Below are 13894 nucleotides of genomic sequence, written 5' to 3' on the forward strand. Positions count from 1 at the left end.
TGGCATGTCAATCAGGGAGAACTGAACACTCCCCCAGCACCAAGCTGAATGTAGCCACATATGGTGACGGATAGCAACACTGGTGGCTATAGGCCATCCAACAGAGTCAGTGGCGTCCAAGCCACAACAAACTTGGCCGCAAAAACATACGAGGCTGCATCATGAATGGCCTGCAGCAGAACAGGGCGAAGAGCTTCAGGAACACCTGGGAGGACTTGCACCAGAGGGCATGAGTGTAGCGGCCTAGTAAGCAGGAAGCATTAATGGACTGTAGGGGTAAAGAGGAAGAGAAGAGGAGTTAACTGAATATCTCTACTCACTTAGACTCCCCCTGTTAGGGGGAGTGGTTGGAAAATTGTTGGGGCTGGTACAGCTGGTGAAGGCCTGCACCATAAGGCTCTGCACCACAAGGTGCTACGACAAAAAGGCTGTGTCGACTTCAGCAGGGTGATGGTGTCTGACAATATGGAGGGCCAGTATCAGGTTCAGTCCAAATCCCCAGTCCGGTCTCGATCAAGGCCTATTTTAAAGGTAAGAGAGGCACAGAAGCAGTCTGGCCAGGCTGCAGGACTTCTCTCAGGACACTGTTTTTTTCCCATCCATTATGAGAAGCTGGAGGTCAAGGACTTCAGCGGCCCTATGCATAAGCATGGCGTAGGATACAGATTATTCCATGGCCAGCTCAGTAGAGGAGAAAAGGGCTTACTCAAGAGAGGTGTCTAGCCTACCAGCATCCTGTGAGTACTCATACCAATTGTCATCAGCATTGGGCTGAGCAAACTCATCACACTTATCAGAATTGTTCTCAAACAGAGAATGTAGGGAACATTGCTGAATGGTGGTAAGTCGAGTGCAGATTCTTCTGACAGATTCGGTTGAGATGTCGGTCTAATTTATACCGGCGTCAGGACAACCAGGGCTGCCATCTCAGGTGGCAAAGTCGGCATCAGCGTCCATGTGCCTGGGCTTGGATTGAGTAACGGCGCCAAGGGCAGCACTGGTACACCAGCCAAAACCTGAATCGGCACAGAGTGTCCGGCTAGCACGGAGTACAAACCAGCATGCGGTAATCCAGGTGGTGGGCCTCTCGGCTCCATGTGGCCCAAAGCCGCGCCAGCGGGAGTCGGCAGACAATCAAAGAGCTGGAGCGTAGCTGAGTGAAACTCTTTGATATGGTGCTGAGTAGCTGAAGACCATGGAAACCAGGAACATCCCTTGCACACTGTTGAACATTTATTAGAGAAATATCTGAGAAAAAAACATCTCTGAGAGACGAAAGAAGCACTGGATCAGTGTCTAGAGGTGAGAAATGAAAAGAACAGAAATCAGCGAGCGAGATTGGTGCCGTTTAGGCCCTGCACTTTACCACCAGAAGAGAACAGAGTCCGTGAGGTGCGCAGAGGTACTATGAAAAAGTTTCCAGATCCAGTCTGACGCCTAGGGAATATATAAAAGAGGAGTAATCTGCAGCTAGAAGTCTCTATAAGAAAACATTTCACCATATCTCTTCCCTGACAGTAGGGGTACCCGGCTCCATTTAATGCCAGAAGCGACATACCTGTGAAGTCGTTGACCACAGAACGCGCACTCACTGTCATACAGAGCTCAATTTCCCATCCATTTTTTCCACACCACCGAAGCAACAGGATGACAATAACATTGCATACGTAGTGCAACAACAGAAAATTGGCACCCAATTATGTTGGTCCATAATCACCCATGAAATGGGGAGGTAGGAAAAAAGGTGAGTTATATGCAGGTAGATGAAGTATTCATGAGGAACATAGTTAGGAAAGGTAAGTACATGTTGTAGGAAGGTGGATATCGGACTATGGTTACCCCCAACTTTTTGCCTAGTGTCTAGCTGGTTTTTCGACTTAGTTGGCCTGAGATCCTGCCATTCAGGGTCTCAGGCTGTCTGCTCTCTCTTTAAAATGGACTCCATGTACCCTAGGTACATACCCAATTGGTAAGGATCACCTTATTGTACCCATGTACTTAATTGACTTGGGCCCTCTCATGAGTCCCTGTAACCAGGGCAGAGGTGTACCCAAGGCCTACCAGGGGCTGCAGCATGTATTATGCCACCCCTGGACTGGCTATCTAAACAGACACAACTGGCTGTACAAACAGCTGGGGCAAGGTGGTGTAATCACCCTTTGCTTTAGATATAGTATACCTATATCTTACCCAAAATGGTCACACAGATCTCCTATCAGTTACTGCTATGGCAGGCCTTAACAATCCTGAAGGCAGAGTGCTTGGAACCGTCCGTGTGAGATGGTGCTCTGGCATGAGCTGAGCCTGTCTGCGGCTTTCGGGATCCATCCCTTTAGCAGTTTCCATGATAGTGCCATGCCATATACTTTTAAGTGCCTTATAATCCTCGCGGTTAGGGTAACTTTGGCTTGGCATTATCTAAACATGTCATGTAAGGTATCATACGCTTGCTCTGCTTTCAGGTCTTTTTCTTTCTTTTTCCATCCTTGGAATCATCCGGACACCTCCATCCAGCTCGCCTGCAGCATCTTTCCTTCCGGCGCCATAGACTTCAACGAGGAAACCCGACACCTTTCTACACCTATGCACCCGCGGCCCGTGGGTTAGGTAACGTGAGCATTTCGGTGCTCCAGTAGGGATTGACTATCCAAGGGCCCAGTTCCACTTTCATTGTAGTCCTAGCTGGTCGGAGACGTCCAGAAACCGTAACTTTGTAACCGCTAGTATCCATAGACTTTGTTCCGCATCCCGCGTGTGAGTTCCCACTCTGCACGCGTGTCCCCTAGGCCTCCTGCTCCTAACCTAAGGTATTAGTGGGGTAGTGCTAGCGGTCCTCTAGCCTCTGGATCGAGTTACATACCTTCTAGCGATTCGCATTCCATTTTCTTAATATATGGTTTGTCGTGCCCCTAAGGCACCGTTGTAATTTGTGCAACTTAAAGTGTTTTCCTAAGAGTTATGTTATGTGCTTAGCTCCCTGATCTCATAAAGAGTTCAGGGGTGTCTTGTGAAGAAATAAATACTTACTTTATTTTTATAACAACCTGTGTGGTGTCCTTTCACTTGGTGTTCAAGGGATTATATGTTAGTAAAACAGCTGGCTTAACACGCCCTTTAGAGTTTAGCCTAAGATTGCTTTTGTCCACGCTACTAGGATAGCTGGTCTATAAGGTTGACTTACAACCAATCACCATATGGGTTGCTTGGCATGGTACAAGGGGATCACTAGAACTAGTGAGCACCATATACCAGGCCAACTTCTCACACATGTTCCTCTGCTGGATACTTCTGGCTACAGATTCCTCACCTCTTGAATAGATTCCCAAGCAAAAACCACTTAAAGCCATTGATAGATGGTTATACTAGGCAGTCATATAGCACTGATCATACGAAATGCGCATCCCGCCACACCTTTGTATCCGACAGTACTACTTTGCAAAGGTGAGGCTTCACTGCACTTGTCATCTACAGGGACTAGCCTAGCCAAGACAGATGTTGAGACTTTGGCTCTCGTAGAGTGCATCCCCGATCGCCTCTAGTGGTTCTTTCTGGGCCCTGGCATAGCAGATTTTAATACACCAAATAAACCACCCAGACAAGGTACATTTCTGCACTGCTTTTCCATTATTGTTGCCTATATAGTCCATGAAAAGCAGGTAAGCAGCACAGAAGTTTTATACATCTAATGATATAAAAACTCAAAGAACTTCTCAGATACAGCCTGTTCAGCCTCTGCTCCCCCTTTGTTGAGTGAGGTGGGGGAAATAATGCTAGAACAGTGATTGATTGACGGAAAGGGATCACCACATTCGGATAGAAAGCAGAACTGATTCTAAGGGCCAACATGTCGGGAAAGAAAGTGGTGAAGGGACGCTTGACCCTTGCAACTCACCAACATGCCTCGTTGAAGTAATGGCAACTAGAAAAACTGTTTTAATCGCTTAAAGTCTTAGGACACAACTGTGAAGGGGCTCCAACTGAGCTCCCATTAAAAAAAGTAAGAACCAGGTTCAAATCCCACTGTGGCATAACAAATGGGGCAGTAGAAAACATATTGGTTAAACTTTTCAAGAATTGTAAAACAATCGGGGATTTGAAGAGAGATGACTGATCTGGGAGTCAAAGGAAAGCCACAAAAGTTTCTAAATACCCCTTTACCATACCTATGGCACATTCTTCCTAGGCCATAGAAAGTGTAAAATTGGGAATTTTAGACAGCCACGCTTCAAACAATGAATCTGGTTATCTGGACATCAAGCAACAAACCTGGGCCATCTCTAGGAGTAAATAGATTGGGTGGAGGAACGACGAGCAGATAAATCACATCCACATGTCGTCAGGCAGATGGAAGGCAGTCAAGTGTCCCTTCTCATTATCCACACAAAGGTGTACGATCCAGAGATTAGTGTGGAGGATCTGCTCCTCCAACTGGGAGAGCAGATCCACCCTGAGAGTAAGAAAGAGCAAGGGGCACAGGTAAAGGTTAAAAAGGTCAGTGTGCCACACCCTTCTCAGGCAATCCGTAGCCACTAAGATGATTTTGGCTCGGTCTAAGTGGATCTTTCTCAGAACCGGAGGAATCAAGGGTGTGAAGAGGCAGGTTCCACTTCAATTTAACACATCCCGCAAGTCTCCTTGCACCGGATGCTGGACGTAAACGATGAACGTGAAGCACGCCCCATTATAGGATAATCATCTTCACAACCTCAAGGTGTAAATACAACTCATGGCCAGCAAAATCATGCCAACCCAGGTCGTTGGCTCCGTTGATCAGTGAACCCACCAGACGGTTTGCCACCATCCACATTCTGTTCTTTTGAGCCCAGGGCCAGAGCCTCAGAGCTTCTTGACTGAGAGAAAGGGACACCACTACTCCCTCCCACCAATTGACATTACATATTCTTGTCATATTGTTTGTCAAGATGTGTATGACCAATGGCAAATGGAAGTGAAGAATTCATTCAGTGCTAGGAAAATCGCCATCAGTTGGAGCAGATTGATGTGGAAAATCGGCTCTTCCGGAGACCAGAGGCCTCAATTCTGCAGCTACTCCAGGTCAGCACTCCCCACTATTGAGTGGAGGTATCTTCACTACCATGGTCACAGTTCAAGGGCTATGGAAGGACATCGCTCTGGAAATGTCCTCCTCCACACTTTACTGTGCAATCTCCTCTGGAGTGTACATGCAAGCCCCATCCATGCTGGAACGAGTGCCTGTGGAGTGATCACTGGAGACTCCTCCTATGCTATTAAGCATGCGTGACTAGGATACATGAAGGTAGTGGAACGAGTAAAGGACATATTCAACATATTTCTTTTTTAAAGACAATCACTGATATTGGTTTTCAAATATAAATAAGGTATTGCTTACATAAGACAATGAAAATGTTTAACTTCCATAAAATAATCTTTATTTCAAAATGTTTGGCCTATTGGGATGTTTAGTTCGCAAATTAACATTGGACAATTTCACACATTGATGATAAAATCACTTAAAGTATATTCTTGATAGTAAAAACATTAAACCGAATCATCATGAGATGGAGAAGTGCAAGAAGGGATCACCATCTAATTGTAGAGCAAAGGGTAATGAGTTAAGCGCTCACAATTTATAATTCTGATCAAACAGTGCCCATTCTTGGCAAGGGCTGGTGGATACTGAGATAAAAAAATATAACACCTGCATTCTACAGCTAAACTCCATCCTCATCTTTCAGGTAAAACATGTATTAAACAGTATGAACATAAAAGACAGTGGAGCTTTACCCTTGAAACTTTCTTGTAAACATCCTTTCTTGAAATAAGCAAGTGCAAGTCCTGTGATGTCATCAAATTCTGTCAGGGGGATAGACAAGTAAGTCTGAATTGCCTTATCAGAATGCCCTGTTGAGCTATAAAGAAAACAGTGTTTACTGAAAAGTTTTTAAAATAATTATCGTAAAGCTATTGAAGAGTGCAGCACAAATGTAAATACTTGAGACAATAAGTACGAAGAACACAAGGCAATGGTTTATTTCTAACTTCTGGCCTGCTGAGCTTGTGGGAAAAGCAAGGTACTATGCAGACGTCATAGGAACAAAAGGAGTGAAAAGTGATAACCTACATGCACCCATTCCAACTAGAGTACCCATCACAATAGTGAACCTGTTAATTTCCTTCACTCAATGGCAGATGCACATTCTTCTCATCCCCACCTATTACAGGGCTGTTGTGGAAAGTTAAGCGTGCTGCAGATATCATAACAGAAAAAACAGGGCTGCTGACAAATAGTAATTGGATCCGTCATCAAGATTCACATCTTATTTATGCTGCAACAGAGACCATAGTAAGTTTATGCTCACTACTAACATCTGCAGTGATCTGAAGGGCACAAGTTCCAATCTATTCAAGGCATCCTCAGTCCCCCATGAGTCCAATATCTTCATGTTGAGAATTATTAAATGGGTAACAGTAAAGCGTTGTACTCGGATTTGCCAATTTCCTCGCCTCTGGAGGATAGATTGTTGGAAGAATATCTTCCAGAGAGAGCCATCTCATTGACCTATCGCAAGATTCTCAATCATACACCAGACGCTCAGGAGAAAGTACGTGCAAAATGGGCGGACGACGTAGGGGACTTGGACGATGATGATTGGCGGGAGGCATTGGCCTCACCTCGCGAGGTAGCGATAAGATAAAGATTCAAACTTATACAACTCAAATTGTTGCATCGGACTTATTATAACAGCACGGTATTGGTCAAAATGAGGGTATTGGATTTCCCTGATTGTCCCGTGAGTGTGGAGACGTTGGTATCTATATTCATCAATAGTGACAATGCCCGGTCCTCCAGAGGTATTAGGAAAAGGTTCTCGCAGGTATGTCCCGCATCTGTAATTCATCTATAGAAGTTTCCCCCCCGGCTCTGTCTGTTAAACATCTGGGAGGCCACGGAACTGTCACATACTGAGCAGAGGTTGGTTTCATTTGGCTGTATGGTTGTAAAGCGCAATATAGCTAGAACTTTGAGTGGAGTCCAGTTAAAATACACGGACTGGGAGTCTGATATGGACTGGTACATGCAAGCGGAAAAGGCTGTTCATGAAAGTAGGGGTTGTCCCCATAAATGGACAAAAATCTGGGCCCCATGAAATGAGAGATGAGATTTGCTTTGCACTCCAGTTTGCCTCCCCCCTTCCCTTGTGGCGGACGAGGAAGACATTTAAGTGATTTAACTGTGGAACAATGCTGTGTGACTTTTGTACGATAACCCATTACCAGAACTTGAATTTGTACTGTATGTCATACTTAATGGAAGTCTAAATTGATGCAATGTTATGTTATTCTTGAATAAAAAAGATTTAAAAAAAATAGTAAAGTGTTATTTACAGAGCTAAGGAATGGCTGAGCTGGATTAAAAAAGCACAATATAAAAATGGCAGAACTGCATGAAAAGCACTATATAAAAAAATAAGTTACTACTATTATCATCAAATTGCAGTTTTCCAGATCTCAATCAAGTTTCTGATTGAGATCTGGACTGATGTCGGTGACAGATCCGCACCGCGTGTGCCTGTTCTGCCTGGAGCGCGACTACAACCCGAAGTCGTGCTCCGACTGCCTGACCATGAATCCGAAGTCTTTGTGGGAGTGGTCCCGAAAGCTTCTCAAGACCCGGCAGTGGGCTCCGCGCCGCTCAAGGTCCCTGTTGCGTAGGAGGTCGAGGGACCGCTTGCGGAAGCACCATCATTCTTCATCTAAGTCTTCGCACTCGGGGTCAGGTTAATCGAAGCACAAGAAGAATTCGAAGAAGCATCATCGCTCTTCACTTCTCCCCGTCCTTCGACAAGGGATGCGGGTGGGGCCCCACCTGTGGCTTAGCGTGCAGAGCCTGAAGGGTCAACTCCGGGTTTCCCTCCCTTCCCAGGACCTGGAGCAACCCCTGCCCAGCTTTGTCAATTTTACAAAGCGATGCATGCCATCTCTGGGCAGCCTGACTCTGCCGGCGTGCCTTCGGGCCCCGTGGACACGGTTGGGGGCCCTAGGCTTTCGACGCCGGCGGCCTCGGCGCCGCAGGGTCCCCTTGGATCCAGGCCTGAATCCGTGTTGGCGCCGGTCGACCTAGTTACACCTCCCCGGGTGCTGCTTCCACAGGCACCGCATCCCCATCCTGTTGAAGACCCGGAGCCGGACCGGCATCGACCGACGCGGGATCCAGCGCAGACAGGTACTTTTGTGCCCCTGTTCTACCCTGGCTCTTTGAGACCAGATTGGCAGCCAGAGGAGGGTAAGGAGGACTGGGAGGGGTTTAGAGACCCTTTAACTGACCAGTTATGCTGTGAACCGGACTGGAGAGAGGAACTGGGGTAAGCCAGTGGTCTGGATACCTCACTAGACCATGGCATGATGTCTCCTCCTACCATGGCTACACAGGCGGGAGCGTCTTACGCCGTGGTGTTGCGTAGGGCGGCCGAGGCTCTCAGCCTCGAGCTACCTACGGTGGCAGTCAAGACTAACCTCCTGACAGAGGTGCTTCAACTGGCAGCGAGCTCTTCAGAGCCCCTGCTACCGTTTAATGAAACCCTAACAGACAGCCTTTTGGGCACCTGGTCCAAGCCCAACACAGGGGCTCCTATAGATAGGATGATTGCCCGACGCCACCGCCCAGCCCCAGGCGACTACACTCCCCTCTCCCAACACCCCACCCCTGAGAGCTTTGTGGTCCAAGCCTCTTCCTCCAAGGGCCCATTCCCTAACATTCCACTGGATAGGGAATCCAAAAAGCTGAACCAACTTGGGAAGAAGAAGCTTTCTTCCTCCAGCTTGGGATTGCATGTCTCTTGGGCCGTTACACCCACTCCATGTGGGATACGGTTGCGCATGTTAAAGTCATCAGCCTCCTTTCAACGTCCTTTCTGATTTACAGAGAAACCAGGCTGGGATGCCCCATTCCTGCTTCAATTTTCTTTTGGAATTGAACAACTGGCGGCCTGGGTGCAGTGCGGTGCACAGGTGCGGGTATTCCAATTGGACAAAGGCACAGACCCCGAATCGCTCTCTTTGCTAATGACATACTCCTCTTTAAGTGTCATCCAATGTCACTGGTCCGCAGCTTATCCAGATGCTGTAGCCCTATGAGGAGGCCTTCAGCCTAGAGGTTAATTGGTCAAAATTGTTACTGGTTTCCCTGGACAAAGAGAGAGGCGGTGGACTGGCAACCCTGCTTCTCCATCTGCAGGCTAAGCTTGCAGTACTTGAGTCTGGGCTCACCAGGAGGCTTACCTCACCCAATTACTGATATTGGGGTTGCAAGGACCTGGTTTTTCATGTCGAGATCTCTCTAGTTGGCCAGGCAGGCTTACAGTAGGGAAATGCTGTTTCTGAATAACTTACAGAGATCACGAAAGTGGTTCTTCAGTGCTGGAAGATAGCTCTGTGTTGCAGCAAGTGGAACCGGAGGTCCAGACAAGAAACACCCCTCTGGCAGGGTACATGGCTTCTTCACAGTGTATGCCAGGAGGTGTTTGAACGATGTGACCTTTCAAAACAGGTTGGGTATCTGGTAGGCAGCACAGATGAAGTAATCACTTATACACCATATATTTTACCCACAAGAGACTATGGCAAGCTGGTGGAAATCCAATCACCTTTATGCTTTTGATGTAATGCTCGTGAATTTGACTTCTTTCACATGATCTGGACATGGTATTTGTAAAATAATGGGCACTTATTGTGTCCTTCTGTGGCATAATAAAAGGACCAATTGATTCCTGCCCCCACATTGCACTCCTGGGTATCCCTAAAGAAATTGGAGGATGTTTTTGGGAATGCACCCTAGTGGGGAGTGGGAAAGCGTGAGCTACTGCTTGATATAGGAAGTCGCCTGACCCACTCACCAGTGCCAAGTGGCAAGCAGCAATGGTCTGGTGTGCAAAACTTGAAGAACCTATCTACAAAGCTAGGAGCAGCCCACATAACCATTGCAACTACTATAACTTGAATGTAAATTGAAGAAATGTATTGTTTCGTTACGTGCTTTAGGATGCATTTGTTTATCACCATTTCACGGTCTATTTGCTCATTTATTGAATAAAACAGTAACTTTTTTTTTCCTCAACTTTCCTAACGGCACCAGTTTCTCCAACAAAGCTCAGAAAATCTATGCAGAAATTTAGAACTGGTATGTCTTGATAGTTCATGAAACCACACAAAAGAACTATTGTATTCAGCAATTAGGGACACACATAAATTGTTCCAAATTCATGCTGCACACAGACGTGTAGATCATTCCCACTGACATGTCGAGTTCAGCTTTTGTATCACTACAGCTGAAATCAAAGTCAATAAAACACTTACCAAAGCAATCTGCCATAATTTCTTAATGCAGAGTAGAATTTTTCTTTTTCATCACTGTTCTGCAATAGCAAAACCGCCCTTGAAAATTAAAATAAAGAAAAAGAATCTTTAAAAACGACATGTGTGTCTTCTACATGAGCCTCATTATACGCTTTCCATAAAGTGTGTGAGTCCATGAGAATTAATCTACATACAATGAATGTACAATGCAACTCAAAGGATTCTACAGTCCCAGATGAAGTTACAGGTTGCATTGCGATACACCCTACCCAAAATCTAATAATCATTCCTGCAGGGTAAAGGTACAATTCAAATTGCTCGGTCAAGCACGTTAAGCATCTGTCTTCAAAACTGTCAAGGCTCAAAACCACAGGAAACGTGATTATCAGATAACATAAGACACACACATTAATGAGTCAAGTTGGGTAGAATTTCACCAATACTAATAGTTACAAATAGCAGTACATGCTACTGAAGCTTCAAAACTAACAACGCCGACAAAGAAAAACGTACTTACCTTCGATAATCCTGGTGGTTATTTATTTCACCTTATGGATATCCTTCAGGATGTCAGATCGGTCTAGAAACACCTTTTCTAAACAACAGCTTTCCAGCTGGCACAGCACAATGAACATGACTGCATCAGAGTATATTAAGCATCAACTGGCATGAGGGCATATTTTCTTGATACTGTTTTCATGACCCATTGAGGCATGCAGAGAAGAAAGGGACAGCATCAAAGACATCGGAAAAAAGCATATGACATATGCAGCCAGGGAAGTCATGTTGTTGCAGGGATTCTGCACAAACACAGAACTAGGCGTAGGGTTATGGGACTTAGTATGTAAGGACTGAGTTATCCTACCACCTTAGTACCCATGAGCCCGGGACCGACTAGCTATGGTGTCTCACTTGCCCTCCTACTCACTCACAGAGAAATAAGTGATTAGACACCCCAGAACACAACAATCCAGACTCTCTTAGGAATCGCGATTGCAAGACACACCCTTTCGCTCACACTCTTGTACTCGTCCACAATAAGATCTGACAGAGACACGAACAAGTTTAAAATATTTATTTTAACTAACGTGCTCTAGTGTGCAGTACATGTGCCACAATAAGCAGAAAAATGGATAACACAAATACGGTCAGCATTGCAAGTAGTTCATAAATCATAAAAGGAGCGGTCATAGTGAATTAAAGCTTAGCCTAACTTCCCTCCCCTTGTATAGAAGCAAGAATACTATATACTGGAATATCTATGGGAGTTATCTGCAGACCCAGTACCTCAGTCTATAGATGGTAGAGCTACATCATAGGTGCGGTCATGCTCTTCTCCCTGGAAAGGTCCCTCTCCAAGTGAGTCCTACCTATCCGTGTATTCCAATAAGACCAAAGTACGTATTCCCAAATAAAAGCTGCATCTGTATGTTTAGTCTAGGTGCTAGGGCCAGACCAGCACAGAATAACAAGGGGCATTGTTATTTCACCTTGTTCCCAATGTTCAGACTAAATCCCAGGAACCTGCCAAGCGTGACAATAACTGTAGGTTCTTGTGTGAAACTTTCAAAAGAGGCAGATGCAAAATAAATGTGTAGTAACATGCGCAAAGCAGTGGACAGTCTGTAACATGCTCATGCCATCATAGGGAAGACAACAATGTCCCATGCGATATGCAACACCCTCCACTTGGTCAGGATGTTAGCACTGGACTAATACAGAAGTCACAGGTAAGCAGAGCCAAAGTGTCTCATCCAAAGGCCAAATTGAAACCAAAGTCCAAGGCATGACCTTGAGCAAATGGAAATACAGTGGGAAAAAAAATGTGTACACAATAATATATCCAATCACAGCGCATCATCCGGGTCCAAAACTTTGCGTGATAAGTGGAATGCCATAAGCTCCAGTAACGTGTCAGACCCTTCCAAAGCGAAAAGGGATGCCATCCAATTGAGCAACTCAAATGAGCATACATGCTCCTCACATCCAGTGGCCGTCAGGAGCATCCCAGGGCAACCTGTGTTAACTTCGATGAAACTCAGATCCAACAGGCGCTGTGCACGGGCACAGGGACTCACTTCGGTCGCCAGCCCCAGTAAAGGATTGTACAAAAGCTGCATACCCACGGAACAGTCCTGGTTATGGGACATCAACTGACCCATCAAAAGGTCAAAATCCAGGGCAGAGTGTGACACAGTGGACAGGCAGACGTCGAGGGCCCATTGAAATGGGTACCGGATGAAGTAGAAAACAGGTTGCACACAGGTGAAGTAGGCATAATGGAATAGTCGAAGTTAAGAGCTTCCAATGGCATCAAACCAAAAATCTGCCACATTCACTCCTGGTACAGCTGCAATTGTTCCTGGCTTGGTAGAACCACAGATCGAGCAGCCATTGCGGAACACCAATAGTAGTACAAAAACACCATAAACCAGGAGGAGCAGCAGGGGAAACCCTCCGAAAACGCTGGAAAAAATGGAATGAATAAAGGCAGGGATTACTCCAAAAATAGTCTGAAACGAAGTTACAAGGCCGGACCCCACAACTTCAAAAAAGTGGGCTTGGCCCAACGGATCAGACACATTAAAGACGCATTAAAGATTTGGTGAATGAATTCCCCAAAGTGTAGGGGGAGATTGGTGTTTAGCAATGAGTGAATTTCACTAGATGTTCTCGCCACCTGCAACTCGAAGGTCTCACGAGCAGACTTAAGAGCCACATCTTGTTGAAACAATAGCGCTTTGAGACGGCTTAGCTTATTGAAATCTGTTTTCAAAGTTGGAATGGAAGGTCACAGCGGACTATCTACACTCCCAAGTGAGAGGGAAACAGGATGTTGCTGCAACAAGTAACACGTTGTGAAACTGTTCCAATATACGGGATGACTGCCAGTAAGCCGCAACAGTTCTGATTGTTGAGAATGAGATAACTGCCGCTCGAAAGCAAAGTGAGAGTCGAAATAAAAGCCGGAACCGAGGTCGCTTTTAAAAAACAAGCCGCAGATTCCTTAACTTAGAATATTCCCAGGCATCAGACTGGATCTGGAAAACTTTTCCTGCAGCAGCACCTCTGCGCGCCGGGGGAAGCGGCGCTGTCTGGCTCCGCCCTGACGTTGTCCACGGACATGACGTCAGTGGAGCCATATATGCCCCTCCCGGTGCGCTGGCGTCTGTTTTCGTCAGAGAACCTTTTCCGCGTTAGAACGCAGAGCCATTACCAAAAAACGGAGAATGTGGGAACAGTGTGCAAATAGGAATGAAAAATGGAAGACATTGACAGGCGAAACAGAGCAGAGTTCGGAAAAGCCACCCTGCAAAAGCGAAGGTGCAATCAATGTGAAAGGAAGACAAGGATGTGGAAAACAGCCTGGCAGAGATTAGAATTCCGCATCCATAAAGGAAAAACGTGAAGTTGAACAAGTGTGGAACCGAAGAGTAAAGAGATGTCACCATAAGACGTCACTAGAAAGAGACGTCCCAACTCAAATTAAAACCCCAGAAATGTACAGAACCAATAGATCAGAAGTAAAAGGGCGCAGGGGTGGCAAAGACCCCAACGG

At 45.9% G+C, this 13894-nt stretch overlaps 1 protein-coding gene across 2 annotated transcripts in view; it reads right to left on the reverse strand.

Moving 5' to 3' along the window:
- Positions 1-13894, reverse strand: part of SKIC3 (SKI3 subunit of superkiller complex) — a 1406584-nt gene that overhangs the window by 662621 nt on the left and 730069 nt on the right. For both annotated transcript variants that reach the window (XM_085632495.1, XM_085632494.1), the window contains exons 28-29: positions 10336-10413; positions 5767-5891 (exon numbers count right to left, since the gene is read on the reverse strand). In XM_085632495.1, coding sequence (XP_085488621.1) covers positions 5767-5891; positions 10336-10413 — 203 coding nt within the window. The remainder of the gene's footprint in view (positions 1-5766; positions 5892-10335; positions 10414-13894) is intronic.

This window comes from Triturus cristatus, chromosome 2_1 (assembly GCF_964204655.1).
Source record: "Triturus cristatus chromosome 2_1, aTriCri1.1, whole genome shotgun sequence".
Lineage (NCBI taxonomy): Eukaryota > Metazoa > Chordata > Amphibia > Caudata > Salamandridae > Triturus > Triturus cristatus.